At 44.2% G+C, this 14,426-nt stretch overlaps 1 protein-coding gene across 1 annotated transcript in view; it reads right to left on the reverse strand.

Annotated features, from left to right (window-relative positions):
* Positions 1-13,672, reverse strand: part of ca10a (carbonic anhydrase Xa) — a gene marked incomplete at its 3' end in the record, with an annotated part of 353,940 nt that extends 340,268 nt beyond the window's left edge. Inside the window, exon 1 of the mRNA XM_079260972.1 lies at positions 13,533-13,672. Within this exon, the coding sequence (XP_079117098.1) occupies positions 13,533-13,593 (61 nt within the window). The 5' untranslated portion in view covers positions 13,594-13,672. The remainder of the gene's footprint in view (positions 1-13,532) is intronic.
* Between the last annotated feature and the right edge of the window lie 754 nt (positions 13,673-14,426).

Genomic DNA, 14,426 nt, shown 5'->3' on the forward strand with positions numbered 1-14,426 from the left:
ACCTGTACTGGGCTGGGTCGATCACAGGTTGGACACACTGTTCAGGGTGTACCCTGCCTGACAGCTGAGATAGACTCCAGCTTCCCTGTGACCCTTAATTAGAACAAGAGGTTAAGAAAATGACTGACTGAGGGACAATTAACCTAACACACATGTTTGGAAGGTGGAAGGAAGATAGAGTATCTGGAGAGAACCCACACACACACACATCGGAGAACATGCTGACATTATTAGAAAATGATTGTAAATTTCCACACAAAGAAATCATTTGCATGAAAAAGAAAAAAAAAAGACTTCTAGCATTTTAAACCACCAACTCAGTGCTTACAGCAAACTGAAGTGTGAATAAATCCTGTCAGTTTTGCTCCAAGTTAATTAAACACAATCAGGATAGTCATGGGTTGATGATATTATATTTGCTGCAGACAGAAAGCTGCATATTAAACCCACACCAGGTAAATCCATGAATCCTTCCACACACAGAGTGAAGGGTGATGCCTAATGCCACACAGGTGTATTGCACTCAGCAGTGGAAACTGTACAATAAGGGTCACTCAACTTAAAATTGGAAATTAAGCTGTTATTAGTTGAAGCTGAAGCAGAAGCAGGAACAAAAAATCTACAGCAACGCTGAAGAAACAAGAACTTCTCACACTAAAAAAGCCACAAAGACAGCATTTACTGAAAGAAAGTAAATCAGCTGCTGGAAACAGATTTAAAGAGCTAATGGCAAAATTCACAACTTTTTAATGTGTTACACAGTCATCACTCTCATTTACATAACTAACAGCATGCAGCTGTTTAGATATAAAACAGCACTTAAATCACTTCAAAGGTTCTCAGAGAAAATACACCACAAGCTGTTAAATATAATGAAGCTATTTAGCAGCTAATGAATCTGATGTACTGGGAGTGTTGGTGGAGAACAAATCAGAGATAAAAGGAGAACGGATGTAAATTCCTGAGACAAAGCAGAATAACCTCACAGTATTAATCAAGATGCTGTCCATCAATCTTATTACAGGTAGACGATATTATGAATGTTTTATGCACCATTTATTCTTAGTTTTATGGCACGCAGATTTGCATGTCTTGGTAATGTGCACAATAATTAGCTAGAATTATCATTTTCAGGCTTTAGCTCCAAGTTGTCAAAAACAATCAAGCTGAGTTTTAATCAATTATTTTAAGCAAAGAAATAAATAAATGCGAGACTAGAGTTTGATTTAAAAAGGTGATAGACAGGGTTTCTCTTTAAATAATTAAATTCCAGACTGAACTGATGTGCAGTAAAACAGAAGTCAAAGCAATAACTATGGCTTTGTTTTGATTGGCTGGTGCACAGAAGGGGAGTATAAGGGCAACGGACACATGCTGACACTGACGAGACAGCAACACAGAAGTAAATGGGCAGAGATTCAAGCAGAAACAGACACTACAGGCGCCATATGCTACTGGGGTTTGCAACATGAGCTACATGCACTCAGAGCAGGCCAGAGTGATTGCAAGCATCCTTGGTAACATGCCTGTTTGGTTGGTGGCATATGGCCGGCTGGCGGAGACACGTGTTACTGTGACGATTAAACCAAACACAGTTTAAATTTCTAATCTGTCCAGAGGCCGTGTCATTTTCTAACGTGATTGTCTCTGCTGGTCACAGTTTCCAACAAAATGAGGTTTAGCACCAGGAGCGTGGAGGCGCTGGTGCAATACCTCTGTCCCTGGCAGGATCCAGGTGTTGCTGTTAGTTTGCCTTGGAGTCAACTTTCAAAAGTTTCTCGTGGCTGAGTTAGAGACACGGTTCTGCCTTCACTGCAAATTTCACTTTCACTGTTTTAAACCTTCAACATTGTTCAAAGCTGAGAATGTCTGCAGCTCGAGGGAGTGTGCTCATCAGCTAAAAGAGAACCAGTACACCACAGGCATGTATTCACATGCAATGTCAGCAGGGGTGGAGTTAAGGTGGTGTGTGTGTGTGTGTGTGTGTGTGTGTGTAACTGATACATTGGCATTGCCCACCTTTTATGTCTGAGGGGTCATCCCAGCCAGGTGATTGGCTGGTCTTTGGAGGAGGTCATAAAATGTTTCTAGACACAAAGGACCACCAGTATTATTGCACCAGTTTAAATCTAGACCTTAAAAAATCCACATAATTTGTCCCAGTGCAAATACAACTGCAAATGTTATATAAGGATATAAGCTAGGTAGCAGTGCTAATAGCGCTATGTTAGCACTAGCTGAGTTTAAAGATAATGTGAGGAAAGAATGTCACATTCAGTTGTCAGTGTGTGTTTAGGGACGATACAGCAACGTAGTTAATGAAGATTTTCATAATGGAGCTGAAAAAAGCTATGAAGATGCTCAAAGATTACATCAGCATCCACATGACTTAGTGCTAAGCTAGTGCTTAATTTAATGATCCAGTTTCATTTAAAGTTTATAATTGTTCTGTTATACAATATATGCCCTAACCCTAACCCCCCCGACTATACAGACACACACAAAATCTATTCTGGTCACCCCACTTCTAAAGTTGTCCTTCCACTGAGGTTTATGGATCATTCATGTTCCTTTTATTGTAAGTAAATAAGTACACCTCAAACATTCCTGCCAACATAGTCCCACCTGTGCTTTAAAATGGTTAAAATGGTTGTTTGGCAACCACTACAATCCACAATCCACTACAGGCCAGCGTGGAGTTCAGAGTTCACGTCCAATGGGTTCAGTTGCAATGGACAATAACTGCCATGGAAACGTTGGTGAACAAGATATTCTACATTCTCAGATAGAGACAGTCGACAGCTGTGGTCTGTGCGGCCATTAAACACAAAGCAGCTTCTTCTTTGTTCCTTTCATTGGTGCATGTGCATACATCATTGGTACATACTGCACAACACTGCCCCCTGTGATTTCCAGCGGTACTACTATGTTTGATCTGATCAGCTATGCTTTCACAAGCTCTCTCAGAACTTACTCAAATCAGATCAATACAGAGAATAGACAGAAGGCTCTGTTTGTATGCATAAGTAACTGAGCATAAATGAGTCCTTATGAGGCTGATTTATTCAGCATGTTCACAAGTTCTGCAGGTTTCCAGGTATGCAGAACTCCAGTTTTGTCTAGTTTCTCTCCAGAATCATTTCTTTGTTTCTTAAGAGTTTTATCTTTTGAGGTGAAGTTGAGAGAGAGAATGCAGTGAATGCCAGGGCGTTGGATAAAATAAGTAGCTTCACAGACCAGTCGCTCCATTTTGAACACATTCCAGTGAAACTCTCCTCTTGTTTTCAGCAAACACTGTGTGCATACACCGTTTTAGAGAATATTTCCCCAAAAATGAATACCAGCATGTTATAGGACTGATATGTTCTGCATGTTCATGAAAGAAGCAGACAGAACTGGTTTCTAGGTAGCTTTGTCCTAGAGTGTGAAATGTTCAGCTTTGACATTTTCTACAAATTGTAGTAGTTTTTTTTTTTTTATTATTATTATTTTTAACAACAGACAGATAGTGGTTATTGTTGAGGGATCTGCAGGATAAAAAGCTTTCCTTTGCTGTTCACATCATCTCTCAAGCAATCAATAGCCAATTGCCAGACCTTCCAATCTCTGACTGCATTCAGAAGCCGAATGTGTGAAAATTGACCATTTTGGTCAATTTGGCGAACAGTCATATCTAACAACTTAAAGACTAAGGGTTCTTACTGCATAGAAACACTTAGTGAAGGGTTGAGGAAGGCTGATTGCTCACTTCTTCCTTTCTTGTACTACAACATTAACACATTATAAACTTTCCAGAGAGGTTTCAGTCTGAACACCTTTATGCTGCGTTGTGCGAAAGTTACTTTCTCCCATATTTTGGAGAAGTTGTAGAGCGAACAATACATTAGTCTTTCATTTCTGTGGAATGTGGAGTAAAGAACAGCTCTTTGATATAAAGCCCTGCTAAAATATTTCATCAGGACATTCAGAGATCCGTGGCTGCATGGTTACATAGTGGTTTGCTCTATGTCATCTTACTGTGGCCTCACAGCTCATCATCATCATTAAATCAGTAGGAGATGGTTCAACTGGGAAATAAAGGCACATTCAGGCTGTATTTAATTAGCTCAGGCATTGCAGCGCAAGAAAGATTTTTAATATCAATATGGAATAGTTGCTGTTTTTACAGTATATTTCAAAGTTCGTAGTTCTTTTGTCGTAGTAGGCTGCACAGTATGGAGCCAGTCCCTGGAACGACCACTGACCACGAAGGAAAAACAGGATTAAGAAGAAAGTCCAACTCTTAGACTGGTCAGGACTGTAAACGAATATAGTTTCACATCAGTGGGCTCATTTATTGCAAGGAAACGAAGAAGCAGCAGCAACGTTACGCAATCTCAAGGTTCTTGTTTGCTGCAGAGACAGTATGGTTTTCACTCCATCTGGTAATTAGGATATCCACCATGTTGATCTCTGTTTACCTCGTCCGGTGGCTTTCGAACTGCAAGCGAACCCCACCAGGCCTCACTTGGGAGTGAAATAAGACCCCCAATTTTCATGTTCAGAGAGGGGACCAGGAGGTGAAGGAACCATGGACTGGAAACAAATGTATGCTGACACTGATTGAAATACTAAGCAGTTGAACGTAAAGGTGTCGGATGCGGGACACATACAGACATCACTGACCTGCTTACATGCTAAGCTAATGCATGTAGGATGCAGGAAAACCATCATCATAACCTGTTTCTTCGGCCACAAAATACAAACGGTACTATGGATAAGTTGTTTGGTGAAATTCAGTTGATCTACTGTGTGGAGTAAACTCCTTTTGGGGCATGTTGGGGTAAACTGCACATGTGTTATTGCTCATTATCAGCCAGCCACCACGCTGTGGTTATCCTAAGTTGTTACATTATTTTCTCTGTGTTGTGAATGCGGGGGCTTTTATTGTGAAAACTTGGGCATGACGCAAGCCCGTCTGCGCCTGTTACGGTTTCAATCTGTCTTTCTCCGCAGTTATCGTTGTTTGCTGGTGAGGCTGAGCTGTTGTTTACCTGGCAAGATACGGTTACTTGTAGAGGCTAATGTAGCTAGCTTGTGTGTTGCACGTTCAATAAATGTTTGCAATACAGTGACTGGTTGTTGGAGTAAGACACTGTTTCACCAGTTAAACATACCCTGTGCGGTGGGAGTTATTGCGCTAACAGTAGTTAGCATAGTAAAACCGTACATCTACTGTATATATGTCTTTGCTAAGAAACATAACAAGCAAAAATAAGATGTCCCTTCATGGCAGTCAGTCCTTCAACGTGAAAGAATTGTTAGTTTTCTGAATACATGGAGCACAGCGGACCAAACTGCTTTCCTGGCGCAACAAATCTTGGTATACATACTTTTTAGAGCTCTTTCAGCTGGATGAAGTAAACAAATACTGCAAGAGAAATATAGTGGAGCAGCCGTGAATGCCTGCCCGGCTCCATGACAACTTGTTCCTGCTCTGGCCTTTAGCCATAAAAGAAATAAACTGTGTAAAAGCACACACAAGTAGTTTTTATGGATCCCACCAGCACAGGCCACATAAAAATCAATAAGTCTCTTTTGTTTCTTTAGAATATCTGAAACAGCAAGCCTCTTCGGATCCTTCAGCAGGTCATCGAGGCAGAAATGCAGCCAAAATGCAGTCTGAGTGCTGAAATGATATAGGACGGTTAATCCATTGTACATATGGAAGTAAGGTGGAAGTGATCAGGAGGTCGACAGCAGAGCGACAGTAAATCACTGTTAATAAATAATCCCAGTTATTACATGTGATTGATCTTAAATGCCCAGAAGAATCATCTGAGAGCTTCATTTTCACATCACGGCTGAATGACCCGGCAGACCGAGCGGCTAACTGCACTGACTGCAGCATCTAACACATGGAGCATGTGGACAAATGTGTCTGTTACACATTTCCCTTTTAGACTGGACTCTCAGGCAACTGGAAATGAAATGGAAAAACTATATAAACCAGTTGTGTTTTGTTTTATTTAAACCTTGTTGGACAACTCATTGGTTTTCCACAGACCAAGCTTGATGCTTCTACTTTTGTCAAACCCTTTTCAAATTGACTATTTATTGGCAAGATATGTGTGAATGTGTGTAAAGTATGTCTGTGTGTATAAACAAATAGGAAAGCTGTCACAGATGACGAGTCATCCTTCGGTCAAGCAGCCTTCATTTCCACAAAAACAAGCCAAGCGTCCGAAACTTAGAGCCTCCTCATACTAAACTGAAAGACATATTAAAAACCATCCGGATGCATAAGATCTGAAAGCTCGCCTGCCATTAATGTCATTAAATTTTTATTTCAAGTCCATCTAAAAGGAAAGAAACTAACCTCAAGTCCAGTAGCTCGTATTTAGTACTCTCATTATGCTCACATGAGCCATCTGAATTCATTACAACTGAGCTCAGTCCACGAGTCAAAAGAACCCGACACGGATGAAAAGCACGTATTACACGGACCGAGGGCCGCTGTACGAAACTTGTCTCACATCAAAGCACCGTCGGCAATTTACCATTAAATCATGCTCTATAATTAGCAATCCATAAAGGGATGACACTGAAGTCAAGATGATGACTTCCTGCTATCTCATGCCTGAGTCTTGTTAGAATAAACACCTAAATAACAGGAGAAAGACTGATCCAAAGCTTTATCGCAAGTTTTTTCCAAGTCAAGAAGACTGCAAGACCCTTCTGACCCAACACAGGATAAAACCTTCCATCTGGCTTGTATACTGGATCTAATTTAGTCGAGAGAGAGGAGGTAACACACACATAGGTCGCTACTCCATGACAGGGCCTTTATGTGACCTCGCTAAGTCAGCAGTTTACCTACATGGTTACTGGACGACCAGGATTATCAAGCTCTCCAATCTGCAGACAAATGAATTATGTTCAGTTTGTAAATTTCTATAAGTGACTGTCTAAAAGTATCTTTTAGTGTCTCACTTATGAAAAGCATCTGTTTTCAACCTCCAGGCAGGCGTTGGGACAGCATGGACAGTTTAGGTGTCTCACATCCCCTGCTGGTCGTTTTTGGGTTGTTTTGTGCCACTCATCATGACTTTGTGTTTCTTTGGGGACCTTTTGGTGTGCACTTTGCTTAGTGTGCATGTCTTTTGGAGGGAATTCCTCCCAATAGGAGCCGTCTAACTGGCTCATTTATACGCCCATCTTTGGGATTACTGTTCCAGTCACTGATAGATTTCTTCCCCGAGCTTCTCCTGAAGCTGTTTGGAGCCTCCACTCTGGTCCAATGACATGCAACCCCCACAGGGTTCAGTCTTTTCAAACATTCACTGTTTACTCTCTTTTTCATGCACAGCAGGAGGAAACCACAAGGTTGCAGGCTTTGCCCAATTCATTTTGGACACAAGGAGGAGGTGATAAAAGATGTTAACAAATCAAAACAGAGCTGGAGTCTGGAGAGTTGAAACTCCAGATGAGATTGACCTTCCATTAACATCATTCTGGTGGGGGCCCACCAAGCTGGAGGATTTTAATTTATCGCCAGGCCAAAAGATCATAGAGCAGCGTTGTAAAGAATCCCCCTCGACCTGCAGCACTCAGTGCCTCATTTCTGGCCTCGCAGCACAACACCAACTTGGTTGTGGCTCTGCGAGCTATGAAATAAAGACTTCAGTTGTTACGGTGGACCCCAGGTTCACTGTTGACAGGTTTTATCATAACACATACAAGATATGCAGATAAAAAGAAGACTTGTGTAACAAGCTTAGAGCTTTTACACGTGTTGGTTTTACAACACCACAACAACGCTGCAACACTGCAAGCTTTAAAGCTGCTTCTTGATGCTAAAGAATGCCTGATAGCAGTGGATAAAGTCAACCAGTTCTGACCTTCTTATAGCATGTTATAGCGCAGACTTTTAGCTCCAGAGCCTGTAAATTTACCGTGTTGTCTGCAAGCATCGAACGGCAGGCAGAGAAAGGCTGATGGATAACCTTCCCAGGTATCCAGACATGTGACTCCTAATGGATACTCACTACTGTCCCTACTGGAAAGTACCATAAAAACACACATATGTTTATGCAGTCCTTTGTGTGTTGTGTTACATGTTTACATCGTGCTACAAAAGAGTGCAAGAGAAAAACAATAGTAATAAAAAGAAATAAATGCTACTCTAAGAGGTGATACTGTCAGTGGAGATATCCATCCTCTTATAACAGACATATTTATGCATCTGGACGTTTTAATCCATACAAAGAAGAAAAGCTGGGAGGGGCTCTGTTTAAGACACTGGATTAATGACACTTTTAGGAACCGTTGTTTTAGATCTGCAAGTCCAGGTTTTTATTTGGAAGATGGTGGATTAGCCACTGCAGACTGGGAGAGAGTCGCTGCCTCGACTAGAACTAAAGCATCTCAAGCTACAGGGTCTGATGAGGACCCCGTAACAGTTTTTAATAGGAGAAGACTGAGCTACAAGGCGAAGCTGCCGCTCTAGCTGCCTGCTTTCCAACCATATATTCATGAAGAATGAGATCTCACACACAAGCAGCAGGAATGAGCTTGGTCTGAAGGGAGGCTGGACTCACCCTAAAGGGTGAGGAGGTCGGCCATCAGGGAGGGGCTCAGATCAGAGTCAGAACCAGGCGCTACCATGTGAAGCTGATGCCGACTTCGTTGGCAGTTGTTAATGATCATTATCATTAGTAGGGGGTGTGAGATGGAAAAGTTGAAGGATTATAGAAAGATTATGCAGGAAGGGATTAATCCCAGTGGCCTTGATGACCTCATGGCATCACAAGTGTTGATGACATCATGTGGTGGCATGTGCTGATGGAGTTGTACGTAACATACGTGTTCTCTGATCTGTGGTGATAACAAAAGCTGACCGTTGGGAGTGGGACTGGAGACTGGGACAGGCCCAGAATCACTGGAGAGATTTTATCTTGTCTAACTTGGGAACGACTTGTAAGAGGGATGAAATGGCAACCGGGGAAAGGAAGGTCGAAGGGTTTACTAAGACTGTGTCCCGGGTCTGGAGAAGGGGCCTAAATGGATGGATGTGTCATGAGCCATGGTTGAGAGGAGATGCGGAAGGACGGCCACCTGGAGTCAGGTGAAAAGTGAAGACGGAGCCTGGACAAGACAGACGAAGACCTGGCATGAAGAGAAGGAAACCAAGCAGAATTTATACAGAAGGAGAAGAAGAGTAAACAAGGAGTAGGTGTGGCGATCTGCAACTAAGAACCAGGAGAAACAAGGGAACAGGAAGCAAATACAGCGAAAGCACCAGGGGAGAAAACAGAGGAGTCAGCAGCCTGAAACCAAAGTTTCTGGACCAGCAAGAAGCAGAAACCTACAAGCGTGCCAGGATTGTTCAGATGTCGATGGCCACTAATTACCATGAGCTGTGTGAAAATACACCGAAACCCAGTCTGTGGGGATATGACCTGCTTCAGGTGTGTGCAGCAGAGATGGACGGGTTCAGCTTGGATCCAAACGGAGAGAAAATAATGAAAGTAAAGCGTTGAATATTTCCATCCAATCAGGTTACAGAAACTCTGCACAGGTTGGTTGAATGACGTGATCAGCTGGTGACAACGATTCTTCAGTGGAAGTGGGTGCACTGATCAGGTCGTCATCCATGGCTTAGACAACACGTCCTGGCTAGTGTGTCAGATTCGAGGACTCGCTGCTTAAACCATGTCTGCAAACGCCGGGCACTGAGCGTGTGCATGTGTTTTCCCTTCCTGGATGTTTACGTCTAGTGCTTCGGTCACTGTTTGGTTATTACTGCTGGAAGACGTGCAAATGGCACTTCTGTTGGTTTCATGTGTTCCTTTAAAGGAGGTTTCTGTGTTTCTGCATGCAGATTGGACTTCTCTCCTCTCCCATAGAGGCTTCCGTGGATGGTTGCAGGCTTAATGCATGAAATGTAATCCTCTAATCTTTCCCCACTAATTGTTTCTGTAGCATTTTCTGGCTTTTGCTTTGACTGTTAGACTAGCTTTTTACGCATTTGCATCAGAATCATGTTGACTAGATGGCATGGTGCGGACACAGCCAGGCCTCCCGTCCGCTGTCAGCACAGCAGTACCGAGCTTTGCCCCTTCATTACGTCAGAGATTAAATTCTTGGCACCAAAGAGACCTTCGTGTTGACAATCCAGGCTTGCCTGTGCTCGGTCATAGACGGCCACGGGAGTCGGGTTTAGCAGCTTTACCGCCGCTGAACGTGTAGCAACAGCTGGCGGAAAAATGGGCTCCGTTCCATGAACGATTTGCAAGGAAAAAAAACGCTTCTTGCTGAGTGGAAAATGCTGACATTTGTTGCAGTCCCAAGCATCATCCGCGGAGGATTTCTACTCTCACATGCAACTCAAACAAGTACAGATGACCTAAAGGTTAGCAAGCTTGCTGGGGCTCAAACTCCTTCACTTTCTTCCATCCTTCAGATTCTGAAAGTATAAACTTCAACTTCTGAGGAAGAAGTTTGGAATCATTACAGATCTTCACACTCAGTCTGAAACGGATTATATTCCCGAGTCTGAGAAGGTGAAACCTGCTCTGGATGTGAGGCCTGTAACGTGACAACGATGTGAAGTTTTAGTCAAAAGTGAGATCTTTAAACAACTTTAACCGAGTAGTTTGTCTTCTTGAAACTAAGCAAGTAACAAACCGGAGGTCCAGTTCTGGTGACTGGTGGTCCTGGGTTCGGTTTGGTTGCTACAAGACCGGCATGTTTCACAGCAGATTTCAGATCTTATCACCCCCGACCCTCCAGGAGCAGGAACCCCCCCAGACATCAGACACAGACATAAAGTGGACGCCTGATGAAGAGTTGGACATGAGAAGATGAACCTCATGCTGAAACCTCGCTTCCACCTTTGATTCACCTTCATGGACCTTGCAGCAGCCATCCAGGCCGTCATGTCCGCCCAACCAGACGACTGCAGCTCAGCTTCCACTGGCATTCATCAGTCATCTCCCTCCTGCTTGCAAATGATCCAGAACACGATAGCCAGACTATGAGACCACGTCCCCCCCATCCTGGCCTCCCTCCACATCCTGTTCATTTTAAACTGATCTGATTTGTTAATAATGAGCCTGCATGGACCGGAACCCACCTACAGACCTGTTTAAGGCCTGGCACTTCGTCCAGGTCGCTCTGGTCAGCTGACCTGCCGCTGCTAGCGCTACCACACAGTTTCTCACTGCACCCTCCTCACTAAACCGCCTTTTATTTCTCCTTCCTTGTTTTATGTTGCAGTTTTTGCTCTCAGATATGATGCAAACAGTTTCTGAGTCATTTCCCATCACTTCATGGTAAAACCTTTGCTCAAAGACATGTTGTCCACCACAGGATACTGGTCTCCTGCCTCCTGGCCAAAACCAGAAAGCAGAATAAACTACATTCATGTTGACTTATCAAATGCTAAAAATGACAAAAAAATACATTGAATTTCTTCTGCTTTTGTTACAGGGACAAATGAAGACTTCAGATGTTAATCATTGGACTTCTCTGCCCAGCTGCTCTTACGGCCGGCTTGAAAGGGTTGAAAGGAGCTGTCATTAAAATATTGCCCATAATAGAATAGTTTGTCACAGTCCTCTGCGAGGCTACCAGTCTTCATCATCCTCAGACAGCTTCGACAACAGTTTGGTCCAACTTCATCTAATCTATTTAACTCCAAGCCTTTTATAGTCTAAGGTTCAAACCCACTAGCTGGATGGGATCAGCTGGAGATGCTGCTGCAGGACAAGGTCACACAGCTGAGATGACCAAGCCAAACATTCGGAGAGTCGAACGCGAACAGAACGAAGTGTTTTCAACACATAATGTCATCTTAAAAAGCCAACAGATTAAACTAGAAAAACTCCTGATTAAGCAGAAGTCAGGTTTGATCAGACTTCCGGCTTTTTTGTTTTTTTGTCGTTCCAGATATCAGGAGCAGAAACACCGAATGTTTAGTCTAAACTCTCCGGAAGGAAAGTTAACTGGATCCAGACCAGGATCTGGTATTTGTCTAAGTTACCATAGCGACAGGAGAACCGCTGAGTTCCCTGCCCTTTGCGAGGACACCAGCAGCCACATCTGGATTAGTTGTACTTGTGTTTTAGAGAGATCTGGACTTTTGAAACCAGACGACGACGTTTGTCCTAAATCCTGCTGAGTCATCAGCCTCTTTATTCCTGTTAAACTTCACAGGAAAAGTCCGGAGTATTCTGGGTCGTAACAAACTCCCTGTAATGAGTCTGTTAGAAAGTTTATTTCCCTTTTAGACGGAAGATGCTTGTGTGGGATGAGCAGCAGATTCCGGTTCATGCCGGTTCTGTTTGGTGCCGTTTATCACATGACTCCTTTGTTTCTTTCATTTGACTGTTAAGTTTTAGCACAAAAGGTTTCCTGGCTCCAGAAACACAGTGGACCCCCTCCAGCTGCGGTCAGTGGGCTCCACCGGATCACTCCCCTCACCTGTGTCGCCTGCTGCTCTGCAGCTGACTGAGAGACAGCCAGACTTTATGGAACACAAAATAAGATCTAAACAAATTCAACAAATAAACTACTTCAACTAAAGTCTGAGTGGAGATGTTAAAGGAAACAGTCTGTGATGAACGCTGTCCATGTTGTTCCACTGAACTAGCAGCTGAAGTGAAGGAGGATGAATCAGGTTCTCTGAACACTAAACTGACCAAAGACAGAGAATCAGATTCTGTTTCCAAATTAAAACAAAATAAAACAAAGCAATCCCAGCAGGAGGGTGGGGCCCGGCTCCTGAAGGAGGGCGACCCTCTCCTCTCCCCAACAACCTGCAGGGTGAGTTGAAATGACGGAGCGCGTGATGCTGCCGATAAGAAGCATTACGCACAGAAATCACTGTGGAGTCGCGTGTTTACGTCATGTGGAAAGAGAGCAGTGATTAATGAGGACCCACGCAGACACGCCGCATCGTTTCACATCCAGCTTTGGCTCCTCAGTCTGTTTCTGGCGTGAAGAATCCGCGCAGGACACTTTGCGCAACAGACAGCGCCAACACGCAGAGCTGCGGTGTTTTTCCAGTGAAAATAACAGCAAAGGAGAAAATCTGCATCAAGTTGTGTTTTATTTCACATCAGGAGCCGCAGTCCCGCTCCTGCTCCTCACTCCGCGGAGTGGCGCGCGCTCAGCGTGCGCACAGCTCTGAGCTCCAACAACCCGGGCTGAGTCGCTTCCCGTTGGGGGGGGTTGGATAAAACTTGGGGGGAAATCAATCATTTCCACTGTAGCTCGGTGGATTTTAAAGCCCACTCGTGTCAGAACTGAGCGTCGAGGAAACACTGGACTGTCACACACACTCACACACACTGTAGCAAGACAGAGACTGAAAACACTGCAGCTTTCATTCCAACTGAGCAGCATTTCATTTTACAACTCGTGTCAACCCCCCCACACCCCCCTCCCGTGGAAATGTCAGAAATATCTGGGAAAAAAAGGATCTTTTCTGGATGTTTAAGCTTCTCCTGCCTCTGCAGACACACACACACACACTCCGTTTGACTCACCTGATATGCAGACAATCAGATTAGTTTGAAGAATGATCAGTATCTCCCAAATTATATCCATCCTGTGTTTATTCCACGCGCATCACGCACTGCTGAGGGAAAGGAAACAGACCATGCACGGAGCTTTTCTCAAAGAAAAGACAGAAAAGAATGAAATCAGACTGTGGAGTCCCGTCCTGCCAGGCTGGATCCCGCGGCACACCTTCCACCAGGTATGATCCACAGCACGCGCATAGCAGGTGACCAGAGCCTGGAGACTGGATGCTGCACGTTCACGCCGCGAGAGGAAAAGGAAGGAAAAGAAACAGAAAGAAAGAATCCAGATGAACTCCAGGCAGAAATAAAAGAGAGGAGAAGAGAGTCGGATCCTCCGTTTTACTCAGTTCTCTGGATTATTCCAGCAGGAAACATCCATCCATCCATCCCGTTTCACAGCGCGCGCATCCCGTCCTCACACCAGCTCAGTCCGGGCCAAGGTGTGCGAGGAGGAGGAGGAGGAGCAGGATGAAAACAAGAAAGCGGGGGTCGTCTAACACCTGGAGACCCCAAAACTCAGCAAACTCGCGCCGCCAGGTGACAAGCCTCCGATCCAGACTTGTGCGCGTCACCGCGAGCCGCGCGTCACGCTGCGCCGGGTTGCACGCGCACTTCCGGTGCTGGCTCTTTAAAATGAAAGCTTCCGCACGTTGCGGACGGTTAGTGACGCACATCAGATGCGCCAAACTCCTAGTTTATGTTTTATTCAGCCTCTTCTTTCCACAGCTTCTCCTCACAGCTGGGAGGCAGAAAACACCTGGAGGAGACAGGACAGGTAAATAAACTCCTTCCTGTCTCCTGTCCTCACATCCGGGACATTTCATCCCAACTTCCACCGCGCGCACGCCCTTTCCCATC

The sequence above is a fragment of the Telmatherina bonti genome, assembly GCF_933228915.1.
Source record: "Telmatherina bonti genome assembly, chromosome: 21".
NCBI classification, from domain to species: Eukaryota; Metazoa; Chordata; class Actinopteri; order Atheriniformes; family Telmatherinidae; genus Telmatherina; species Telmatherina bonti.